Source organism: Microcebus murinus, chromosome 9, assembly GCF_040939455.1.
Source record: "Microcebus murinus isolate Inina chromosome 9, M.murinus_Inina_mat1.0, whole genome shotgun sequence".
Classification (NCBI taxonomy): Eukaryota; Metazoa; Chordata; class Mammalia; order Primates; family Cheirogaleidae; genus Microcebus; species Microcebus murinus.
Genome location: NC_134112.1, coordinates 442,426 through 462,561, shown reverse-complemented (window position 1 = coordinate 462,561; position 20,136 = coordinate 442,426). Strand labels below are relative to the sequence as shown.

At 44.4% G+C, this 20,136-nt stretch overlaps 1 protein-coding gene across 3 annotated transcripts in view; it reads right to left on the bottom strand.

The window, feature by feature from the left end:
- Positions 1–12,369, bottom strand: part of VOPP1 (VOPP1 WW domain binding protein) — an 88,542-nt gene extending 76,173 nt beyond the window's left edge. For 2 of the 3 annotated variants that reach the window (XM_012786293.2, XM_020289956.2), the window contains exon 1: positions 12,022–12,369. In XM_012786293.2, coding sequence (XP_012641747.1) covers positions 12,022–12,075 — 54 coding nt within the window. In that variant the 5' untranslated portion in view covers positions 12,076–12,369. The remainder of the gene's footprint in view (positions 1–12,021) is intronic. The other variant, XM_076006240.1, reaches the window with a different exon arrangement.
- Positions 12,370–20,136: the final 7,767 nt, after the last annotated feature.

The following is a 20,136-nucleotide window of genomic DNA, read 5'->3' as shown; positions in this document are numbered from 1 at the left end:
CAGTCACCAGATAAATCCATCTGAACACTCGTCAGCGTCACTGAGCACACCCCCTGGCCACGCTGACCCCTAGTTAAGAAGCCCCCTGCATGGCACCTGCCCAGTGGGTTGGCTCTGAGAGCAGCCGCTGCCCCAGAACTGGCTGTGCCCCTGGGCAGACCAATGAGCCACCACAGTGGGTGGATTCCCAAGATGCCATGATTCTGAAGACAGGTCCCTTTTCTGCCAGAAAGTGTAAAAGCACCAAGTGCTTCAAGTCCTGTGGTCTCAATCTGTCCAAGGCCTCAGGAGAGGCCTTTTCCCTACTGCAATTTATCCAGAGTGCCAGAGAGGTGAATTCAGTCACACCTGAACTCAGCTTCCAGTGGAGTGACCAGCAATTAATAAAATTACCACATATTGTTACTGTGTCTTTCACCAAGAACTCCCACCTCTGTTAATTAACCCACATCCTGCCTGGGTGCAGGGTACAGTGCGGTCAGCTTCTGCTCGCAGCTCACCTCGGCACAGCTCAGAACTACACGGCACCCTACAGAAGAACCTCAGAGCGCAGTAATGGGTCTAAAAACCTTCACTAAGGTTTTTGTGATTTAGTTACAATACACATTTTAAGTAATAATTTTTTCAACCTTGTGGTAAGCAGAATAACACCTCCCCTAGCCCCGAAGATGTCCTCATTCTATTCCATGGAAACTGTGAGTATGTCACTTTACATGGCAAAAGGGACTTTGCAGATGTGACTAAGTAAAGGATCTTGAACTGAAGAGATTCTCCTGGCTCATTCAGGCGGGCCCAGTACAATCACAGGCGTCCATACCGTGTCAGGGGGAGACGTATGAGAGAAAAGTGAAGATGCCACGCTGCCGCTTTGAAGGTGGTGAAGGGACCACCGCAAGGCAGGCAGGCAGTCTCTAGGAGCTGAGACAGGTTGGAAACCAGGTCACCCTCCAGAAGGAACGCAGCCCTGCTGACATCCTGAAGCAAGCCCAGTGAGGCCCATTTAGGAATTCTGAACTGTGAAAGAATAAATCTGTATGGGTTTAAACTACCAAGTTCGTGGTAATTTGTTACAGCAACAACAGGAAACTAACGCAGACCCCACTGCAAGTTCTTTTCTTGGTAGCACAAAGTCCTCATTCTCCCTGCACTCAAAGGCCGACATACCCTCACCTCACTCCCATGTGCTCTCTAAGTTTTTACCAGTATACCCTGTTCATGTTCCATCAACTTCCTTCTGATTTCACACACTCCAGAAATGACCCTAATTCAGCCATTGTAACAATGACTCCCTAGAACTCATCCTCCTGACAACTTGCTGCATCTGCTGCAGCAGTCTCCAAGTCCAGTAGCTACCTTCCTACTGCTCTGCTCCTGTGTCACTGCAAGGCCAGGCAAGAAGCCTGCTGAGGACTCAGCCTCAGCCACGGCTGCTCTGAGAAGCACATACGCACCTTCTCAGCACCCCTTCCACCACAGCTCTCAGACCTTCACCATCACGGGGAGGCTAGAGTCCTTCCCAGCTCTCATCCATGGCTCACTCTAATGAAGAGGTACAGGCATCCTGCCAGTGTTGCCCCAAGCTCTTTCCACTGAACTTCAAGTATATCTGCACCTTCCCTCGTACCCACGTCCTCACTTCCTCCCTCAAACCCCTTCCTCTCTCCTTCCTCCTCTGCATGTGAGCTCCTGATCCCATCCACCCTACATCTGCCAAAATCTTCTGAACCAGACACGTCGTCCAGGGACTTAAGGTCTACAGAACTCACAGCTAACAAACAGGCAATTAAAATATCTGAGCTAAGAGCACCTGGGAGTGCCTTGCCCAGGTCAGGCACCTAACTCATACCTGAGGGAATAATGGGGGGGGGGGCAGGTGGAGAAAGTGTGGTGTCTTCAGGGACCTGGGCATAGCAAGCAGTTTAGTCTGGCTTGGCAGAGTGAAGACTCACAGCCCTCAGCATCAGAAGCAATGTGCAGCTGTTATAAAACAAAGATGCCTGGGCCCCATGCAGGTGATTGGTAACAGCTCCCCACTCTCATTCCAATGTGCACCCAAAGCTGAGGATGTCAGGGAAGTCCCTGGGGGTACCAAAAACTTTCTAATGGGCACTCCATATGACTAAACGACTCAATTTCCAAACTTTCAACTCCCATGGGTCCTCTTTCCTAAGACTGACCTGCCTGAAGACACAGGCCGTGGTCAAGATGTTGGTCAAGTAGCAGCGCTAGTTCCCCCTCCACAATCACCCTGCACACCCTTGACAAAGACAGGCATACCTCCCTCCCGTTTCTAATATTCCTGGGATGTGCTGGTCCAAAATGAGAACTGTCCAAGGTACCAGTCTAAGGTCACTACAAATATTGGCAGCAACACTGCTAAAGGGAAATTATTTTGACAGTTGTCAAAATGGTAAGGAAGATTTTATTCAAAACTATTGCAATAGAGGAGAGAGACTGAGTTAACTCCGAGTATAAGGACAAGTGGGGACTTACAGCCAAGGAGCAGAGTGGCGGGGTCAGTGGATGAAAAATGATTAAGAGGAGTTACCAGGGTAAGGGGGGATTCTTGCTGTAGATAGCCCAAGGTGATCAGATATCAAGAGTGGGGGATGTCATAGCAAGACCCTTGCTAAAACCCAGCTCAATGAGGACAGACACAGGTGTCCAAGGTGCAGGCTTGGTGCAGGCCTGAGAAGAGGGCTCAGAGGATGCCCACTAATGCCAGGTCAGGGAGGGCTTCTTTGTCACATATATCTTGCATCTCAGGTGTTTTCAAATTCTTTGCTTTCCATTACATTGAAAGCTAACCTAATCATAGATTAGGATGCTATATGGGTACTTTACTCACAAGTTTAACATGAAACTTTTCCCATGTACATCAGTCAAACATGCCCTAATTGAAAAACTCCCCATCTATCTCACTCAGAAATTTATTTCCAGTAAATGTTACTGTTTATGTTTAGTAATATTCAATTTATAATATATTTATAGTTTTAAATATGCAATAACTACAATGCTAAATTCACCTATCAGTCGTTTTTAATCTAAGAGGTATACTTAAGGAAATGTTTTAAAATTAATTCAGATGCATATTGTTACCAAAAAATGACAGACCAAACAGACTTTCAAGCATAAATATATATTTCATTACAATAAAACTCTTTAGGGAAAGTAGAATTTCAAAGAGAAAAGGGAATGCTATAATTGCAACTGTTAGAGAAGACTGCATAATTTTAAATGATTGATCATCAGCATCAAATTGCTAATGGTATTTAGATTCCACAGAATACATTAAAAGAGTGATGTTACAGTTTAATTTTAAAGAATTCTTAGAATACACGAGAAGTCAAATCCATTGTAACTATTTTAAATCTATGCTAAAAAAGATTATATAGGTTGAATATCCCTTATCTGAGACTATATAGGTTGAATATCCCTTATCCAATACCATCCCTTGGGACCAGAAGTGTTTCAGATTTTTCTGGATTTTGGAATATTTGCATAGATGTGTACAACTTAAGGATGGGACCTAAGTCTAAACATGAAATTCATTTATGTTTCATACACACCTTATAAACATAGCCTGAAGGTAATTTTATACACTATTTTAAATAACTGTGTGCATAAAACAAAGTTCGATGTGACTCATCACCTGAGGTCAAGGTGTGGATTTTTTGACTTGTGGTAACATGTTGGCTCTCAAAAACTTTTAGATTTTGAAGCATTTGGGATTTTGGATTTTCTGATTAAGAAGGCTCAACCTGCATGTTCAACTTAAAAGTACATGAGAGTATATATAGTTTTTAAAAATTCCTAAAGACAGTATGCAAACAAAATTTTAACAACCTCTGAGCTAGAGAAAAAGATTCAAGATAAAACATAAGAAATAAGAACAAAGGAAAGAAAGGAAGATTCCTCAAAAGATTCTAAAGCAAGAGGCAGTGTTTGGAATTTACCTTGAGGGCAGCAAAGAAGAGCAGAGGTTACAGAGATTTTATCCAAGAGAGGCTACAGTTTTACTCAGCACAAAGGGACTGTGCTGCTCTCACCCAAAGCTGGGCTGCTTTTCTATCCAACTAAAGGAGAGAGGAACAAGGAACACATAGTCTCATCAACCCCACCCCCCCCCCCCACACACACACACAGGCACACACACTCCTTCCCACCCCACAGGGTTAGGGTCTGTCCTCACCTCTTCAGAATGTCACATTTTGACTCTTGATGATACTGAAACAAATTACAAAACACGGTTAACTTAAATAAATGACTGAAAACAAGAGTCACACTCAATTGAGGTTTATTAAGCCAAGATTATAAGGATGTGCCTAGAAAAAACATAGCCCCCAAAGTATCTGTTGTGGACGGGGCTTGCTGTAGAAGGTTGAGCACTTCATATCTAAAGAAAAAACAGGGGTGCCCAGGAAAAAGGCAGGGTGAAGGAGGTAAGGAGAGAGGTGTGGTTCTCGTGCAGTCCTACGTGGTGCTCAGGAAATCTACATAACATTCACAAAAGCGGGCAGAGGAAATAGTCAATGTTGTCACCAAACTTGTAATGGACACTTAAGAGTTTATGCAGGCCACAGTCCTAAGGTTATAACTGACATGCACTCATATTATAAGGGCTGTACATCTTGAAGGGAATTTTTCTAGGGCTGAAGGAAATAAATATTTTAACTTAATATACATTTCTTGTCATACTTTGAGATGGCTGCAGGCAGAGAGGAATAATGCTGGGAGGCTGTCTGAGGGGTGGCAGTCCCATCTCTAAAGAACCCATTAAATGCAGCCAGAACCTGCCCCTTTGATCTGGGTAGGTTTGCAGAGTCTGATACCCTCAAAGGTCTGGATAAAACATTTCTCTCAGGGCTGTTACTGTGAGGCTGATCTGCCAGCCAGGCTTCCTTATTCCCTCCCATACCCAGTCCACCAAAGAAGAAAAATCCTGCTTAGGCCATTTTCTAAGCCACTTCATTTCTTAAAAGAAGACCCCTGCACTTCACTGGGGAGAGGATGGCAGTGCTTGTGTGACTCAGTTCTCAGGCATAATGAATTCTGGGAGACCCTAGGATTTTTATTTTTCCTTTACAACCCCAAGACATTGAAGCCAACTGGAGAGCCACAGGGTTTCACTCATCTTTACTCCCAGTTAATCAAAAGTCCTGATGTGACCTACGTAGCTGCTGCCTTCTGCTCAACCAAGGGAAGAGAGGGCCATTTTGTGCCCTTGTATTGTTTCACCCAGCACAGAGATTAAGAGCCACGGATGCCAGTATTCACAGTCTTCCTTCCCCTTGTTATGGACACTTCTGACCAAGTTTCTTCTCAAACCAGTTACAGATAGACTAAAAAACAAGCAAGCACAATTTTTAAACAGAAGGGTAATGAAAACCCTCTCTCTCTGTAGATGTGCAGGGAACTAGGGCAGATGGGTAATGACTGACAATATTCATACCCTGTTAATCCAACCTGTGCCATGAGTTAAATTCTGAGGCCTCCATCAATGCTGGGGCATTTGTCTTTTTACAGGTGAATCAACTGAGTCAGCAACAGCTTAAGTAATGTTCTCAAAGACTCCCAGCCAACACACAAGAGTGACACTCCACAATACATGGCCATGTTACCATCCAAACATGAAACCTACCACCCAGAAATACTCCGTGCTGGAAACAAGCAAGTAAGTAATTTCAAACCCAATTTATAAGATTGGATCTCTTTGTTCTGGTCTGAGGACACTGTTCTCTTGTCAAGAACTTTGACGTACACGGCCATGTTTCCCTACTTTTATTTATATGCATGCGTGTGTATGTATATACACATACACACACACACACATTTTACTCATTGCCATCCTGTCTTCACTGACCACTTTACTCTTTAACACTGACAAGTGAAGGTCACAGTTTGCCAATTTCCAAATGCAAGAGCCTTCTGGAAGGCTCCTTCTCAACTGCTCCACAGTATCCGGGTGCAAATACCTCCCAAATTTAGGTATCTTGCTCCTGAATTCAGACTCTTATTTGTAAGATCTCTTTTCACCAAGGACAAACACTCCAACCAGCATTTAAAATTAAATTCTGACTTTTAAAAATTAAAGATATCACTGTTCACCAAGTCAAAATCTCAGTCACCTGTCTCAATCCAGAAGAGATGTGCATATCTGACTCTGCTCTATTCAACATTTCTATTAATTTCTATTAATTAATTTCTATCAACCAACCATGGTATGATAACCAAATCTATTTATCGCACAAAACAATATGAGATATTGGATTTTTTAAAAACAGTATTCAGACAGATGTTGACAGGCTTAAGAAGTTAAGATGAATGAAGTAAAATGAAACATAATTAGAATCAATGTATAGTCCTCCACTTAGGTTTTAGAAAAATAACAAACAGCTCCACAACTTTTATGAGGAGTTGAAAAGTAGCAGCAACACATATTAGCAAGATTCACTGCTAGCAAGATTCACTGTTAGCAAGATTTACATCTCACTGCAAACTCAGTGTGAGCCTCCCAGCTGCAGGGGTGGGGTGGGGTGGGGTGTGGTGGGAGGACGATGCACAAATATAATCTTATCTGCTTATGAGGAGGTCCAAACTAAGGCTGTGACAGTGCCAAACCACACCTATAGAACAAAGCATCAAAGGCCAAAACATTTCTCTGAATATATTTTGTGTAATATTTTGTGTACACCACTGTTGATGAAATATTTAACTACTGCATGGTATTTTAAATGTTAAGGTGTAACATATATTAAATAAAGCTAACTATTTTTTTGGCAGGAAAGAAAACTCCAGAGCATCCTCACTGGTTCCAGTAAGCACCAATGGGGAAGACCTGGAGGGGAGACCAGGGTCTCATGATAAGAGCACTCCCCACTGCACTCGCTTCTTTCACCAGCCCCACAGCCCACTCAGACTGGCAGCCCCAAACCAAAATGATCACAGGACCACAGGAGAGTACTCACAAGTACCACACCAGCACACAGCAAACTGACCTCACATCCCACAAACACACAGCAGCTCAAGACACCAATGAAAGGGACAAAATATCTGGCAGTCAAGCCATTTAATAATCACTCAAAAGGTGCCCAAAGGAGAATGATATGAATGAAAAGAACTAAAAAGGACTAAAGAGAAGCTGGAGGTGGGGTTAGGGGTTTACTGACTACAGCAATGATTCTGACAGAAAAACAAACCTTCACTGTGATCATGTCACTAAAGTGTGAAGTAAAAACCATCCTCTCTGAAAAGATGGCACTGATAGTTAATCATCTGACACAAAAACACTGCTGCACATAAAGGTATGCTGGCCCCAGCTAGGCTTCTTTCTTGATCACCTGGGGGCTTACCTTGCTTTTTTCCTAATAGTTTTGTAGAACTGGAAAATACTGAACAGACAGACAAGGGGGCATGTAGCCCCTTCAGCATCTACCAGACCCGATTCTAAGAAGTCAGACAAAACAACAGCCTTCCATTCCCATTTCCAAACAGCAAACTGCCTTTCACAGTAACAACTGCTTTGCTCTTCATAACTCCAATAAAAAGCCAAGCTACTCATCCTCAGGTGGCATTTTTTCTTCCTTTCAAGCCATCTCTTTCCTCCCTTGGGAAGCAAAATAAACTTGCTTTAAAACCTACCTTATTATTTGAGTCAAGAATTCTTTCTCAGCCCATGGTGTAAGCACCCCTAATACTCTATGCATCAGAGAATTCTGTCAGGAAAATTACACTCTCCCTCACCCCCAAAATGGACTCTTCATTCTAAAATGAGTACTCAGGATGCAATTAATTTAATTTTACAATTTGAGCTGTTTTTCAAAATAAAGTCCCAATCAGATTATTTTCCCACTATTAACTATGAAATGTTGATCCCTGGTTCACATGGATTCACTCTGAGTGGCCTTTTTCTAGAAGCCACTATTTCCAGACAATGAGATTTCTTGTTCACTTTTCAGCTCAGCAGAATTTTCAAACTGCGGCTATGAGGATGGTGAGATGATTCAAAACCACATCATGGGAGAAACAACAGAAGGAAATGGAGGAAGCCTGGAGCAGAACACCCTTAGAGGAGACCATGCAGCTGTGTCCACAGGCTGAAAAGCAGAACTAGGGCCAGGTGGAAACAGTACAGTCATTGCCCTTCAATTTAACACAAAACTAACAATTGAGTTGCCCAAAATCTTGATGCTTTGCTTGAGAGACATGAGTTTCTGTCACTAGAGGTGTTGAAATATTGATTAGCTTTAAGTCCGGGAGTGTCTAGCACAGGTGCCTCCCCCTTCAGAGCTCACAGCTAATCAAATGCCTTCCCCTCCCCTAATATAGTGTTACTCAGTCCCTTCCCCCATCACCCATTGATCTATTTATTCGAATATTTACTGAGTCCCACACTCAGGGCCAGGCACTATTCTAGGAGCTGAGGATATTTCAGTTAATAAAATAGAGCAGAATCTTTGCCCCTAAAGTCCTTCCATGGTGGAAAGTCAATTCCACCATATTCTGAAGATAACAGGTACAGGCAAATGAGGGTACTGGTCAGAGTAAGGTAGACTAGGAAGGGAATGAGGATGGAATTTTAAACAGGGTGGTCAAGACAGGCCTCAATGACAGGGTGACATTTGAGGGGCCTCATCAAGAGGACAGAATAAGTGAGTTCTAGGAATATTAACTGCACTGGGGGCTAACCAAGTGGCCACTAGTCTGATCCTATCCCTGCCATGTATTTCTGAAATCACTTCCTTCGCAGTGAGCCTTTATAATTGTGCTTAAGCGAAAAAGAAATACAAAGGCCAAGGAGCCCCTGGTCTGGGGGACACCTGGACCCAGGCCTTCCCCGTATCAGAGCAGAGTCCTTGCCCCCAGCATCATTTATCATTACCACTTTTCATGCATGGGAACCCGGCCTCCCATGGAGCTGCCAGAGACAACAGACTTCCCACAGGCTCCATCTTCATTCAAACTGCATATTGCCCAGATTCTAAAAACTATGAAGAGTGGGAGGGTTGCAAAGGTTTATTTCAGAAAATTGGCAGCCAGGGATTGTCACATCTGTTGGAATTCCAGGGCATGACAAAACATTTGGCAAAAGATAAAAAACACTGTTAAACATAACTTGGTTCTAATTTCAAGAATCAAAATATACAGGACTTCAGAAAAATACTCAGTAATTCTTTTATTTTCCCTAGTTTCAAAAGATAGTATTCACTTTCCAATCATCTCTCTCTAAAAGATGACCTCTCCTTTTTCCAAAGTAGAGCTGTTCTTCTGTTGAACAACGTTGAACTACAAGGCAACCTGGCTAAAGAGTTTCCAGCTTTTGGTCCCAGGGAAGGATCAGAAAGATTATGAGGCTGGTTCCTTCAACAAATGAGTCCATCCCTCAGTGAAGGGAAGCAGAACCTACAGCAGTCGTGCTGGTGAATTAATTTCATGCTAAATTGTACACCACACACTTACAAGCTCATTTCAATACGGGCTGAGTTCTTTAAACAAATATTAAGTGTATTTCAACAGTATCAAGGACCCAAGCTCTAGAAAGAGGCTGCAGTGAAACAATATCTAGAAAACAGTGCATTCTAAAGAATAGCCCCAGGAGGGGCATATATAAGCTCAGGGCCTAATTACCCCCCAGGCTCAACAAGTGCAATCAGAAAGTGTAGCAACAGTCAAGTGAAAACCACTGTGACCTGTGAAACTTGGGACAAATTATTTCACAGCTTCCATTTGAAATAAAAAATGAGGATAAAAGTAATTGCTAAGAAGATTAACAAATTAATATCTATAAAGTGTCTAGAACACTACGTGGCACAGGGTAGGCACTGTAGGAGTGTTTGCTTTCAATACATGAAAATACATTTGCAGTTTTACGTCTAACAACAAGTAAATTTCTATAAAGAGATAGTGAAGCAGGGGAGGAAGCCCTTCTCAAAGCAGTTTTTATATCCCTCCCCACTCAAGGACCTCTCACTAACATAAAACCCCCATGCGTGAACCCACATGGTATCAGAGGGACAGGGAACCAGAGGGTGAGACAGACTGGGACAGCGACTGCCACAAGGCCTCCTGAATTCCAGGTGGTGTATGATGAACTACACGGCGAATTTATACTTTTAAACCAGCTCAAGCAGAATGAAGACATAAGCAAATGTCCCAGGTAGCAGCCGCAGTCAGCCATCAGAAGCGAGAAGTCATCGAATAGCTTCCTCCACATGAAGGGAACCCCTGGCCTCCTCACAGGCTCCACAGCTGTAACTGCACATTTATGTATGTGCCTCCGGACTTCAAAAGCATCAAAAGTATTCTGATAAAATACATTCAGGGCAAACAATTCAAGATGCAAAACCTCAGATACAAATCTCATGTAATAAAATTCCAAGTGATGAATTATAAAGGAATTTCCTTAATTCCTGAGAGAGACATTTCTCTACCACAGATGAAGTGTTTAGGGTTATCACCCTTTAAAAGCAGTTTACACCACACTACCCCCTTGAAAACAAAACTGCCAATCACCCAGTTATTCCACTTTGTGAAAGCATCATCTTAGTCACTGAGGTTGCAGCTGTATGTCACACTTCTGCCTGTAAGGTTGTTCCAACCTTTTAGACATAATCTGAACTCCTATTTAAGATGACAGATAAATTTCTATGCAATAAATCAGCTATTTTGGAAAGAAGTGAGTCCGCAGGCCATTCATTTAGGCTCAGAGCAGGGCACAGTTCCCCACAGACTGGAGGCCTGGGAGAGATGGGTGGCACCCACTACAAGGAAGGGAACGCTCAGTAATTTCATTACTGATTTTCAGCACTGATTTTTTACAGAAAGGATTACAAGTGTAGGCACAGATGCATTCAGGTACACACACATTTGTTTTCATGCAAACAGGGCTCTCTGAGTCACTTCTCTTTTGTTCCCCAGGGCTAATCACTGAGAGGATGTGATTCCTAAGGTCTTAAAATTCTGAACAAACGGAAAGAATGCAAGTGGAGGAGGCACTCCACAAAAACATTAAATACTAAGCTGGGCGGGATATTTCCAAAAACAGGAAGTCTTGGCTATGGCAGAGACTGGAGCAAGGAGAAACTTCTCCATCAACCTTCTCAAGAGAACTAAGACTTTTCCTCCAACATTTTGTAACACTTACTCTACAATAAATGAAGACAACGAAGTAGTCATTTCCAGCCTAATCTTCAACTATTAAGGGAAAAGGTTTATAACTTTCTAAAACAGAGAGGACGGAAGAGACGTAAGTTACTCTTTACCCACTGACATTGACTTGATTAACGCAAACTTCCTTCAAAATAATGAAGCTGAGGAGGGAGTCGAACAAACCCTAACTCAGACCCTGAACCCCAGAATTACACTAGCTCCCATTTTAAAGGACCTGCTTGAGGAAGAAGCAGGGTGGCCGCATCAGAGAACGCAACTTTCCAGCCAGGACCAGTCCCACGAGGGCGGCAGTCGCCCGGCACTCCCTCGATCCGCACCAGCTCCCTCTTCGGCACCAGCGGCGCGCCCGCCACCGACTCCCCGTGGGATTTTCTGCCCGCACCTGGAGACTCTGCGCCTCATTTTCACACACAGTAATGTTTCATTTTCGTGCTCTTCTCTGCTGTTCCTCCCGCATTCCCACATTTCCAACAACCGCCCCGCCCTTGCGCCCGGGGGACGCCGCGCCAGGAGACCCCGCACCCCGGCCCGCGGCGGACAGGGCCGCGCAGCTCACAAAGGTCAGTCCCGGACGCGGCTGACCTGAGCCAGGAGACAGCAATGAGCCCTAAGGAGGGGGCTGGGGCGGGGGCGGGGACAGAAGGGGAAGCACAGAAAGGGGCCGAGGACGGGCCGCGGGAGCCTCCCTGGCACCGGCGTCCCTACACCTTCCAGCGCGGGACGCACCAGGTCCGCGTGGCTGCGGGTCCCGCCGCTCGGCCACGCGGGCGCTCCCAGAAGGGCCTCCCCGGCGACCTCAGGCCGCGCCCGCCCCGGCACCGCGGCGCCCCGCCGGCCGCGCCCAGGCCCTACCTCCAGGAGCAGCCCGAGCAGCAGCGCCGCCACCCTCCCAGCCCTGCGGCTCATGGCTCCTCCGCGTCCTCCCCGGACGCCGGGGTGCGGGCGGCGGACTCCAGCCGGCAGCCAGCGGCCGGCGGGCGCAGAGGACCCAGCGGGGAGCGGGCGGGGAACCGGGACGCGCCGCGCAGCCCCGGCAGCTCCGCCCCGCCGGCGCTCGCGCCCGACACGCCCGGCCAGGCGCGCACCCGCGGGTTCCAGGAACCGGAGGCCCGGCCCCAGGCCCGGCTGCGGGAGGCTGGGGGCCCGCGAGGCCGGGGTGCGCGCGCCGGGGCGGGGCAGGGGCTGCGCGGCGTGGCCAGCGGGGGCGGAGCTGCCGGGCGCCCCTCCCCGGAGGGAGACCCGGGACGGTTTTGCGAGGCCGGGTTTCCGAGGTGGGGATTGTTCCGAGGGAGGTGGCTGTGGACAAGCCCGGCGCTCTGAAGTCGCGCCCTCCCTCGCGTTTCCGCGCCCGCCCAGCGGCGCGCCAGCCCGCGTGCGACGGGAAGGGCAGCCTAAGGCGAGGAAAGGCCACCGAAATAGAAGGCTCCCTCCGCCTCCCCTCTCGCTTAGATGTTGGCATGTTTTATGCCAGCATCCTCCTGCCCTGACCGTCCTTGGGCTTCACCACAGTTGCCGCCCCCCAGTCCCCAAGTCTCCCACACAGAGAACTGCTGCTGAGTGTGCAGTGTCACTGCTGGCCACCCCACTTCCTCGAAGTCACCATTTTTTCACAATACAGCTCAGATGCCACTTCATTCATAAGGGTTTTCAACAAGCATTTGTTGGACTTCAGATGGACTGGGCCCGAGCTGGAGGCCGAGTATGTGGAGGTGAACGAGAAAACTGCACCAGGAGTCTAGAGAGAGTCACTCAAACCACCATGCTGCTTAGTGCAGGGACCAGGAGGTGTGAGGGTAACAGAGTAGCTTAAAGGACATTAACTACCTGTAACGGGAAATGGAAGGAGTTGGGGCATGGAAGCAGGTGTCACCTGAGGAAAGGCCCACTTTCCCAGACTTCAAAGCACACACTCATTTGTCGAACATAGAACTGGCACCACCGGACTACATTTGTTAGAACCAGAGCTTGCTTGCCAAGTAAGGCAGAAAGGGTGCCTGTGGCCTTCATTGTCATGCTAGGGCGCCATCTGACAAGCCTGCCAAATATCGTTGGACTGGAGTAACTTTGATTCGCTATTTACAATGAGAGCGTTTTACAACTCTTATTAAGGGAGAAGTTAACTTGTAGAAAACTAAGTTGAAAGCTTGGAAGAGACACAAGTGTTTTCTCCCAATGGCAATGTAAGTGATTTGGTCCTATAAAAACGCAAGGCTAGGATAAGAACCATAACCAGTTTTCCATCTAATTTATCAACCATATTCCAAGAGGTTTTTCCCCCCTTTTTTCACTAGCTACATACATGTCAGTTGCCTGCATTCTCCTTTGAAGCAGCTTTGTCATCCTACTAGTTCTCCCTTTAAGGGATTAAAATTGAACTTTGGTGTTTGTTCACTATGTATTGATATGCAAACTATGTTTCTGTTACATTTTAAACAATACACTAATGCCAAACATAACCTCCTTCCTGCCTCTGTATCTCCACCAAGAAGAGTGTTTTGCTGAGTTCAACTTCTGTAATTTGTATAAATTTTTTTCAAAGTGTAAAACTAGAATGTTGCCTATGCTTTCCCCTCACGCTGAAACCACTCCTATGTGCTCTCTGTCTGGTCCTGAGTGACTGGTCACAGTTGGAGAATAGGGGAAGAAGCCACCCAGGCTGCTTCCTTGAGCATAAATTATAAGGACATCAGATGTCACTGAAAAGAGTAATAAGATGAAGACTGTATTCACTAGAACAGCTCTCAGGGAGAGTATGACTTGGGGTTAGAAGAAATTCTCCAATCAGTTGTTTGGGACAGGACTGCACACTCTTAGGTCTGCTCAGCTACCCCTAAGGAATGAGGACCCAGCACCTGGGCCATTTATGTTGCCCAAGGAAACAAATAAAAGAGAGACTGGGCTTGACCTTCTGCTGCCTTGCAAAGCTCCATGGAGTCCACCTGAATGATGAACATATGTTCATTCATTCAGCAAATACTTACCTATACCTGCTGTGGACAAGGCACCGTACTGGGCATTGAGGATACAGCAGAGGACAAAATAGACAAAGGAGTGGCAAAGAAAGGCAGAGTGGCAGCCCTCACATAAACTTCAATCTAGGGAGAAATGACACAACAGAATAAATAAATAAATGTGTGTATGTCAGATGGTGGTAAGTGCCAGGAGGAAAAATAAATTGAGTAAAGCATTTAAGAGTTATGGCTGAGTGTTATTACAAACAGGAGGGGCAGGTCAAACCCCTACGGCAAATTTCCAGGAGCAAAGACACAGAGGTGGGAAAGGACCTAACCAGACTCAACTCAAAGGCTGTGAGGCAGGGCAGCTGGAGCCCCGGGATAGTGGAGGACAGGATATCCCAGACAGGATAGTGGAGCTGGAGCCCTGTGCTGCCCTATAGGTTGTAGGACCTGAATTCGAAGAGGAAATAGGGGCCCAGACTTGTAGTTTGTTGTAAGGATTTTGTATTTAGTACTGAAAGAAATGGGATGTCATTTGAGGATTTTGAGCTGAAAAGTAACATAATTTGGCCTGAGCTTTAGAAGGATCGCACTGAATGCAGTGTAGAAAATAGACGTGGGCAGGGCTGAGAGGAGGGCAGAGAATGGAAGTGCACTGAGGGGACCCATGGCTGCGGTCATCACACTCCTTGGTCTCTGCACTCAGCACTCTGTGTCATGGTTGTTTTAAGTGACTAGCTTTCCATCTGGTATCCAGGCAAGGGATGAGGTGAAGGCTCCTATCTAAAGGGTGACTTTGATGATGAGTATAGGAAACTAACACGTAGCTGTTCTGATTTTTTTAAAAATTACAAAAATCTCCAGAGTGTTATCCTATGCATCACATCTGCAGGATGTTGCCCAAAGGTTAACAGGAATCAGGTTTCAGGAATCCTATACTAGAAGAGCTGCAAGAAAGGCCTGACCCATTCAGGTAAACAAAATTAAAAGCTCAGAAGAGCTAATAAAAAGTAATGCGGGTCTGGACAGGCTAGGTGAGGGTTATCTTAAATGCCTTCTTAAAAGCGGGGGTGTAGGGGGCGCAGGGTGTGGGAGGTTAGAGTGAAAGGAACCAGCCAGGCCTAATTTCTAATTTCAACAGACACAGAAGGAAGCCTGAGAAATTCTGGGAAATGAGGCTGCCATAAATTCTCACTTTGGGCAGGTCTACTCCCAGGAAGAAAACTGAGAATAAACCCATCACAAATCTCCTCTGTGGGTACAGTTTCTTGGTCATGAAGAAGAGGGGAAAGACCACTACCACTTGCATAAATGTACATTTTCACAAACTTTCTTATCTTCCCTTTTTTTCTCCTGAAGCCCCACTTATTTGTCTTTCCTAAAGACACCCATGTGTTTTTCTTATAGAACAAATTTCTCCCCTTTCTACTAGGTTAGGTATACTGTATAAGCCTCTAACCTTAACCATTTAGTAAGCTAAATTCTTCCTGTTAATCTTTCTTTTGCCATTATGCCTACTTATTATGCCTTTTCTCTTAATTTTTTAACTAAAACAACAGAATTTATTAAATGCTAGGAGCAGGAGAGGCAATTTTCAGTAATAAATCTTATACTATACTGTAAGTACCCTTTGAATATGATATAGAATTAAATCATTCAGCAACTCTGGAAAGTAAATATTACGCCTTTTTCACACATTAGTCACTCACCATTCAGAGATAAAAAGTAACCTCCCAAACCTGTCACCTAGTAAATGGTGCAGCTACTCTGAGCTTCATCTGGCTCCAAAGCCCATACATCCTCTCTACGCTGATAGAGAATTTCCCTTGAGAGCAGTAACCTGGGTAAAGCATTTTCAAACTCATGAAGTCTTAGGTAAGTTCACTGTAATACTGAAGCATGTAGACTTTGGTAAGGCCTTGTTTCACCATGTGGGCGTGGTTTTCTGTCTTCTCCATTCAAAGGACAATTATAGCCATACTTTTCTTTGGCTTTGTTGGGTAAAGTTACTCTCAAGTAATAACCAGAACCAGGGTGTTCTGTTCAATAGGATTTTCTCTGAGCTTCATGAGTGAATGTCCTTGGATTCATGTGTGACAGCAAAGACCTCAGATATGTTTTCTAATGACCAGAGAAAGCTGGTATCTCTGCACCAGGCAAGAACATCTCCACTCCATGAGTGTTCCCCACCCATTTCATTTAGAATCAGAGCAGCAGTCTTTTGTTCCTGCAGCCTGCAGCCACAGGGTCTGGCATTTCCAGTTCAGTCAGATGAAGGCTTCTAAGGTGTTTTAAAGGACAAACAACATGACGATTCAGTGGGTGCCTCTCTCTGTTTCACAGTTGGAATCTAACATAGCATTGACATATTTCTGTTTTATAACCTATATTCCTTCTCCTGCCTAAAAACTAAGCTGTGATCACTTAGGTGCATGTGTACCTCAGATTCATTTTGTATCCCTGCAACCTGGCACAATGACAAGAGTTGAACAAATATTAAAGAAAGAAAGAGTACATGAGAGAAGTGAGAAAAAGAAAAGAGGTTAAGAGTATGGAGTTTTAGAAATGTGGCTTTTAAAGTTCTGCTAAATTCCCTCCTAAGATATCTCTTTGTTAAATTCACAATCTTAGTGAAATGTCTATATTATTACTTTGAACCAAAGATTAAAATGTTCGGAAAGATTTTGTTGTCAGAGCTTTAGAAACAGTTTAGCAGATAAAATCCACATTAATAATCCATTAAAAATTATGCTATTAAAATTGGGCCAAAGCCTAAGTATAGCCTTTTTCCTCCTGTTGTCCTCTAGTGTCCCCCTGGCCACTCTTCAAAGCCCAGGTCTGCCCTAAGGGTCACTGGATGAGCTGTGTACACTTGATCCAGTGTTTCTTGGTTGTTTGCCTTGATATGATAGTTTCTGATTAACATCTGTTCTGTCACATCAGTTCCTTAATGCTATTTTTCACCTTTATATGTCTCCCACATATAAACTTAGAAAAAATCACTATGCTGTATAGCCACTGATTCTTTCTTCTTTTTTTTCTGCTCAAGCAAACTCCTCATTAAGGTCATATCATTTCAGGACACTGTCTCTTAATGGCAAGGAGAGGAGACAAGTGGTAAACAATAACTCTGTGAGGACCCAGACAACCTTTCTCCTTGCCTATTATGTTCCCATGTTACCTAGCACATGTCAGGAGAGCCAGAACACATGTCCTCATGGTCCAGGCACTAACCACTGTCTTAACCAGGAAGCAGCCCAGTGTAGGGCAATAGGGACGGGTGGGTACTATGACCAAATAAAGAGGAGGTGTCTCACCAAAGACCCATTTAATTATTTTTAGGACACTGGCTCAAGAGAATATGTTAATACTTACTATGGACTGCATCCAGTTCTTGGCCCTTGGGTCTGAACTCTAGAGCCTGGTCTAAATACAATTCCATATCTAAAAGGATATTTGGAATGTCTTCTTACCAAATTCCCACTATCTGTCCCAATTCTCAACCCTCATAAGGTGCAGGTCAAGTCCTCCCTTTATCCACATACTTCAGCCTGGTTTGCCTGGCCCAGTAGGCACTCAATTATTATTGACTGAACAATTGAAAGAAGTTCAGGTTCTCTTCTGACAGAGCAGGTGCGACATTACCTTAGCCATTAATTACAGATGTTTCTCTAGTTCAGCATCTCTGAATCTTAAGCACTAATGAACCCTTTAAAAAAGGTTTCTTCCTCATCACCTCCAAAATCTCTATAGGGGTTCTGACAGACTCTACAGCTACCCCACAATATCAATTCTCCTTTTCTTTCATTAAAATAGAACCCCTGTTTTTAGAATATTACTCTTTTCAGTCCCCCTTGCACTGGGTATTTGCAGGTAACTCACTGTATTAGTTTCCTCAGGCTACTATAGCAAAGTACCACAGACTTGGTGCTTAAACAAAATAAATGTATTTTCTCATAGTTCAAGGAGCTGGAAGGTGCCTGTCCTCTTGCTGCCTCTTCATATGGTCATCCCTCTGTGCATGCGTGGCCCTGGTGTCTGTGTGCCCAAAATTCTTCTTCCCATGGGAACACCAGTCAGATTGGATTTGGACCAATGTTAACAGCCTCATTTTAACTTAATCACCTCTTTAAGGTCCCAGCACTAAATACAATCACATTCTAAAGTACTGGGGCTTAGAATTTTAATATATGAATTTAGGAGGGAAATAATTAATTCAGCCTGTAATAGTATATCACCTGGCCCCCTAAAATTCATCTCCTTCTCACATGCAAAGTACATTCACCCCATATCAATAGCCCAAAAGTCTTATTTCAGCATCTACTATAAGTCCTAAATCTCATCTAAATATCATGTAAATCAAGTGTGGGCAAGGTACCTAATATCCTGAGGCAAAATTTCTTTCTAGCTGGGAACTTATAAAATGGAGGCAAGTTATCTGTTTCTAAAATACGATAGTGGGATAGGCATAGAATACACATTCCCATTCCCCAAAAGGAGAAAGCAGAAAGAAGAAGGGAATCATAGATCTCAAACAAGTCCAAATACTAGTGGGGAAAAGTCCATTAGATTTTAAGGCTCAAGAATAATCATTTTTGCCTCCATGCTCTGCCCTCTGTGTTCACCAGGGTGGTGACTCCAACTTCCATGCCCGCTGGGGAGCAGGGTCACTCCTAAGACCCTGGTGGTATCCTAGCCCACCAACACCGAGGAGGTGGCCCTGCACTCTGAAACCGAAGAGGAGACAGTCCCACCTTTGGGGTCATTCTTTCCTCTTCTTTAAGTATAATGCATGTGCATAGCTAACTAGGCCTATTGTTCTGTCCTGTAAAACCCTAGACGTTCAACAGCCTTCCTTCATTTTATTCCATTTTTGTTCCCTTTAGTTCAAGATAACTGTTTCTGCTGGTAAAAACCTCATCTCTATTCCTGCTTCTGCTGAAACGGCTGATTAGATCCATGAATCACACCCATGATCTCCTTTGGGAATGATTGCCTAGTCACATGTGATGTTTTCTCCAGAACACACTTTCTCATTTTTTTGCAATATGGATAGTCTGAGAATTTTCCAAATCTTCCGGTTCCAGTTCCATTTTGCTTAACAATTCATTCTTCAATTCATCTCTGTTCTCTTGCATTTTACTATAAGCAGCAAGATGAAATAAGTCTACACCTTCAACACTTTGCTTAGAAATCTCTCCAGCTAAATACCCAATTTGTTTCTCACAATTTCTACTTTCCACAACACTGAAACACAGTTCAGCCAGGTTTTTTGCAACTTTTCAACAAAGGTTGGCTTTTCTCCAGTGTCTGATAACATGGTCCTCATTTCAATCTGAGGCCTCACCAGGACTTAGTGTCTTGATTTTTTAACAACAGTCTCTCCAAGGCAGTCTAGGCTTTTTTTTTTCTCACATGTACCTCAAAATTCTTGCAACCTCTACCCATTATTCACTTCCAAGGTCATTTCCACATGTTTAGACAAGTTATAGCAGCACTGCCTTTCTCAATACTAAAATCTGTAGTAAATTACTATGGCTGCCATGACAAAGTACCAAAGTACCACAGACTGGGTGAGTTAAAACAGAATTTGGGGCTACAATCAAATATCAAGGTGCTGGCATGACTAGGTTCCTCTGAAGCCACTCTCCTTGGATTACAGATGACACCCACTTGCTGTCACTTTACATGGTTGTCCCTCTGTGTATATGTGCCCCTGTTGTCTCTCTTTGTGGCCAAATTTATTCTTATACAGACATCAGTCAGATTGAATTTTAGTGGCCTAATTTTAACTTAATTACCTTTTAAAAAGTTCTAGCTTCAAATACAGTCACTTCTGAGGTACTGGGGATCAGGACTTTGACATATAAATGGAAGAGAGGACACAATTCAGCCAAAGTGCACACTACTGGTAGATGAGCAGGCATCTTCCTCAAGATGTGACATCTTCTAGGAACCCTCCTGAAGAGACAATTGGATAAAGCTAATACATGTAGCAAGAATGATAGAT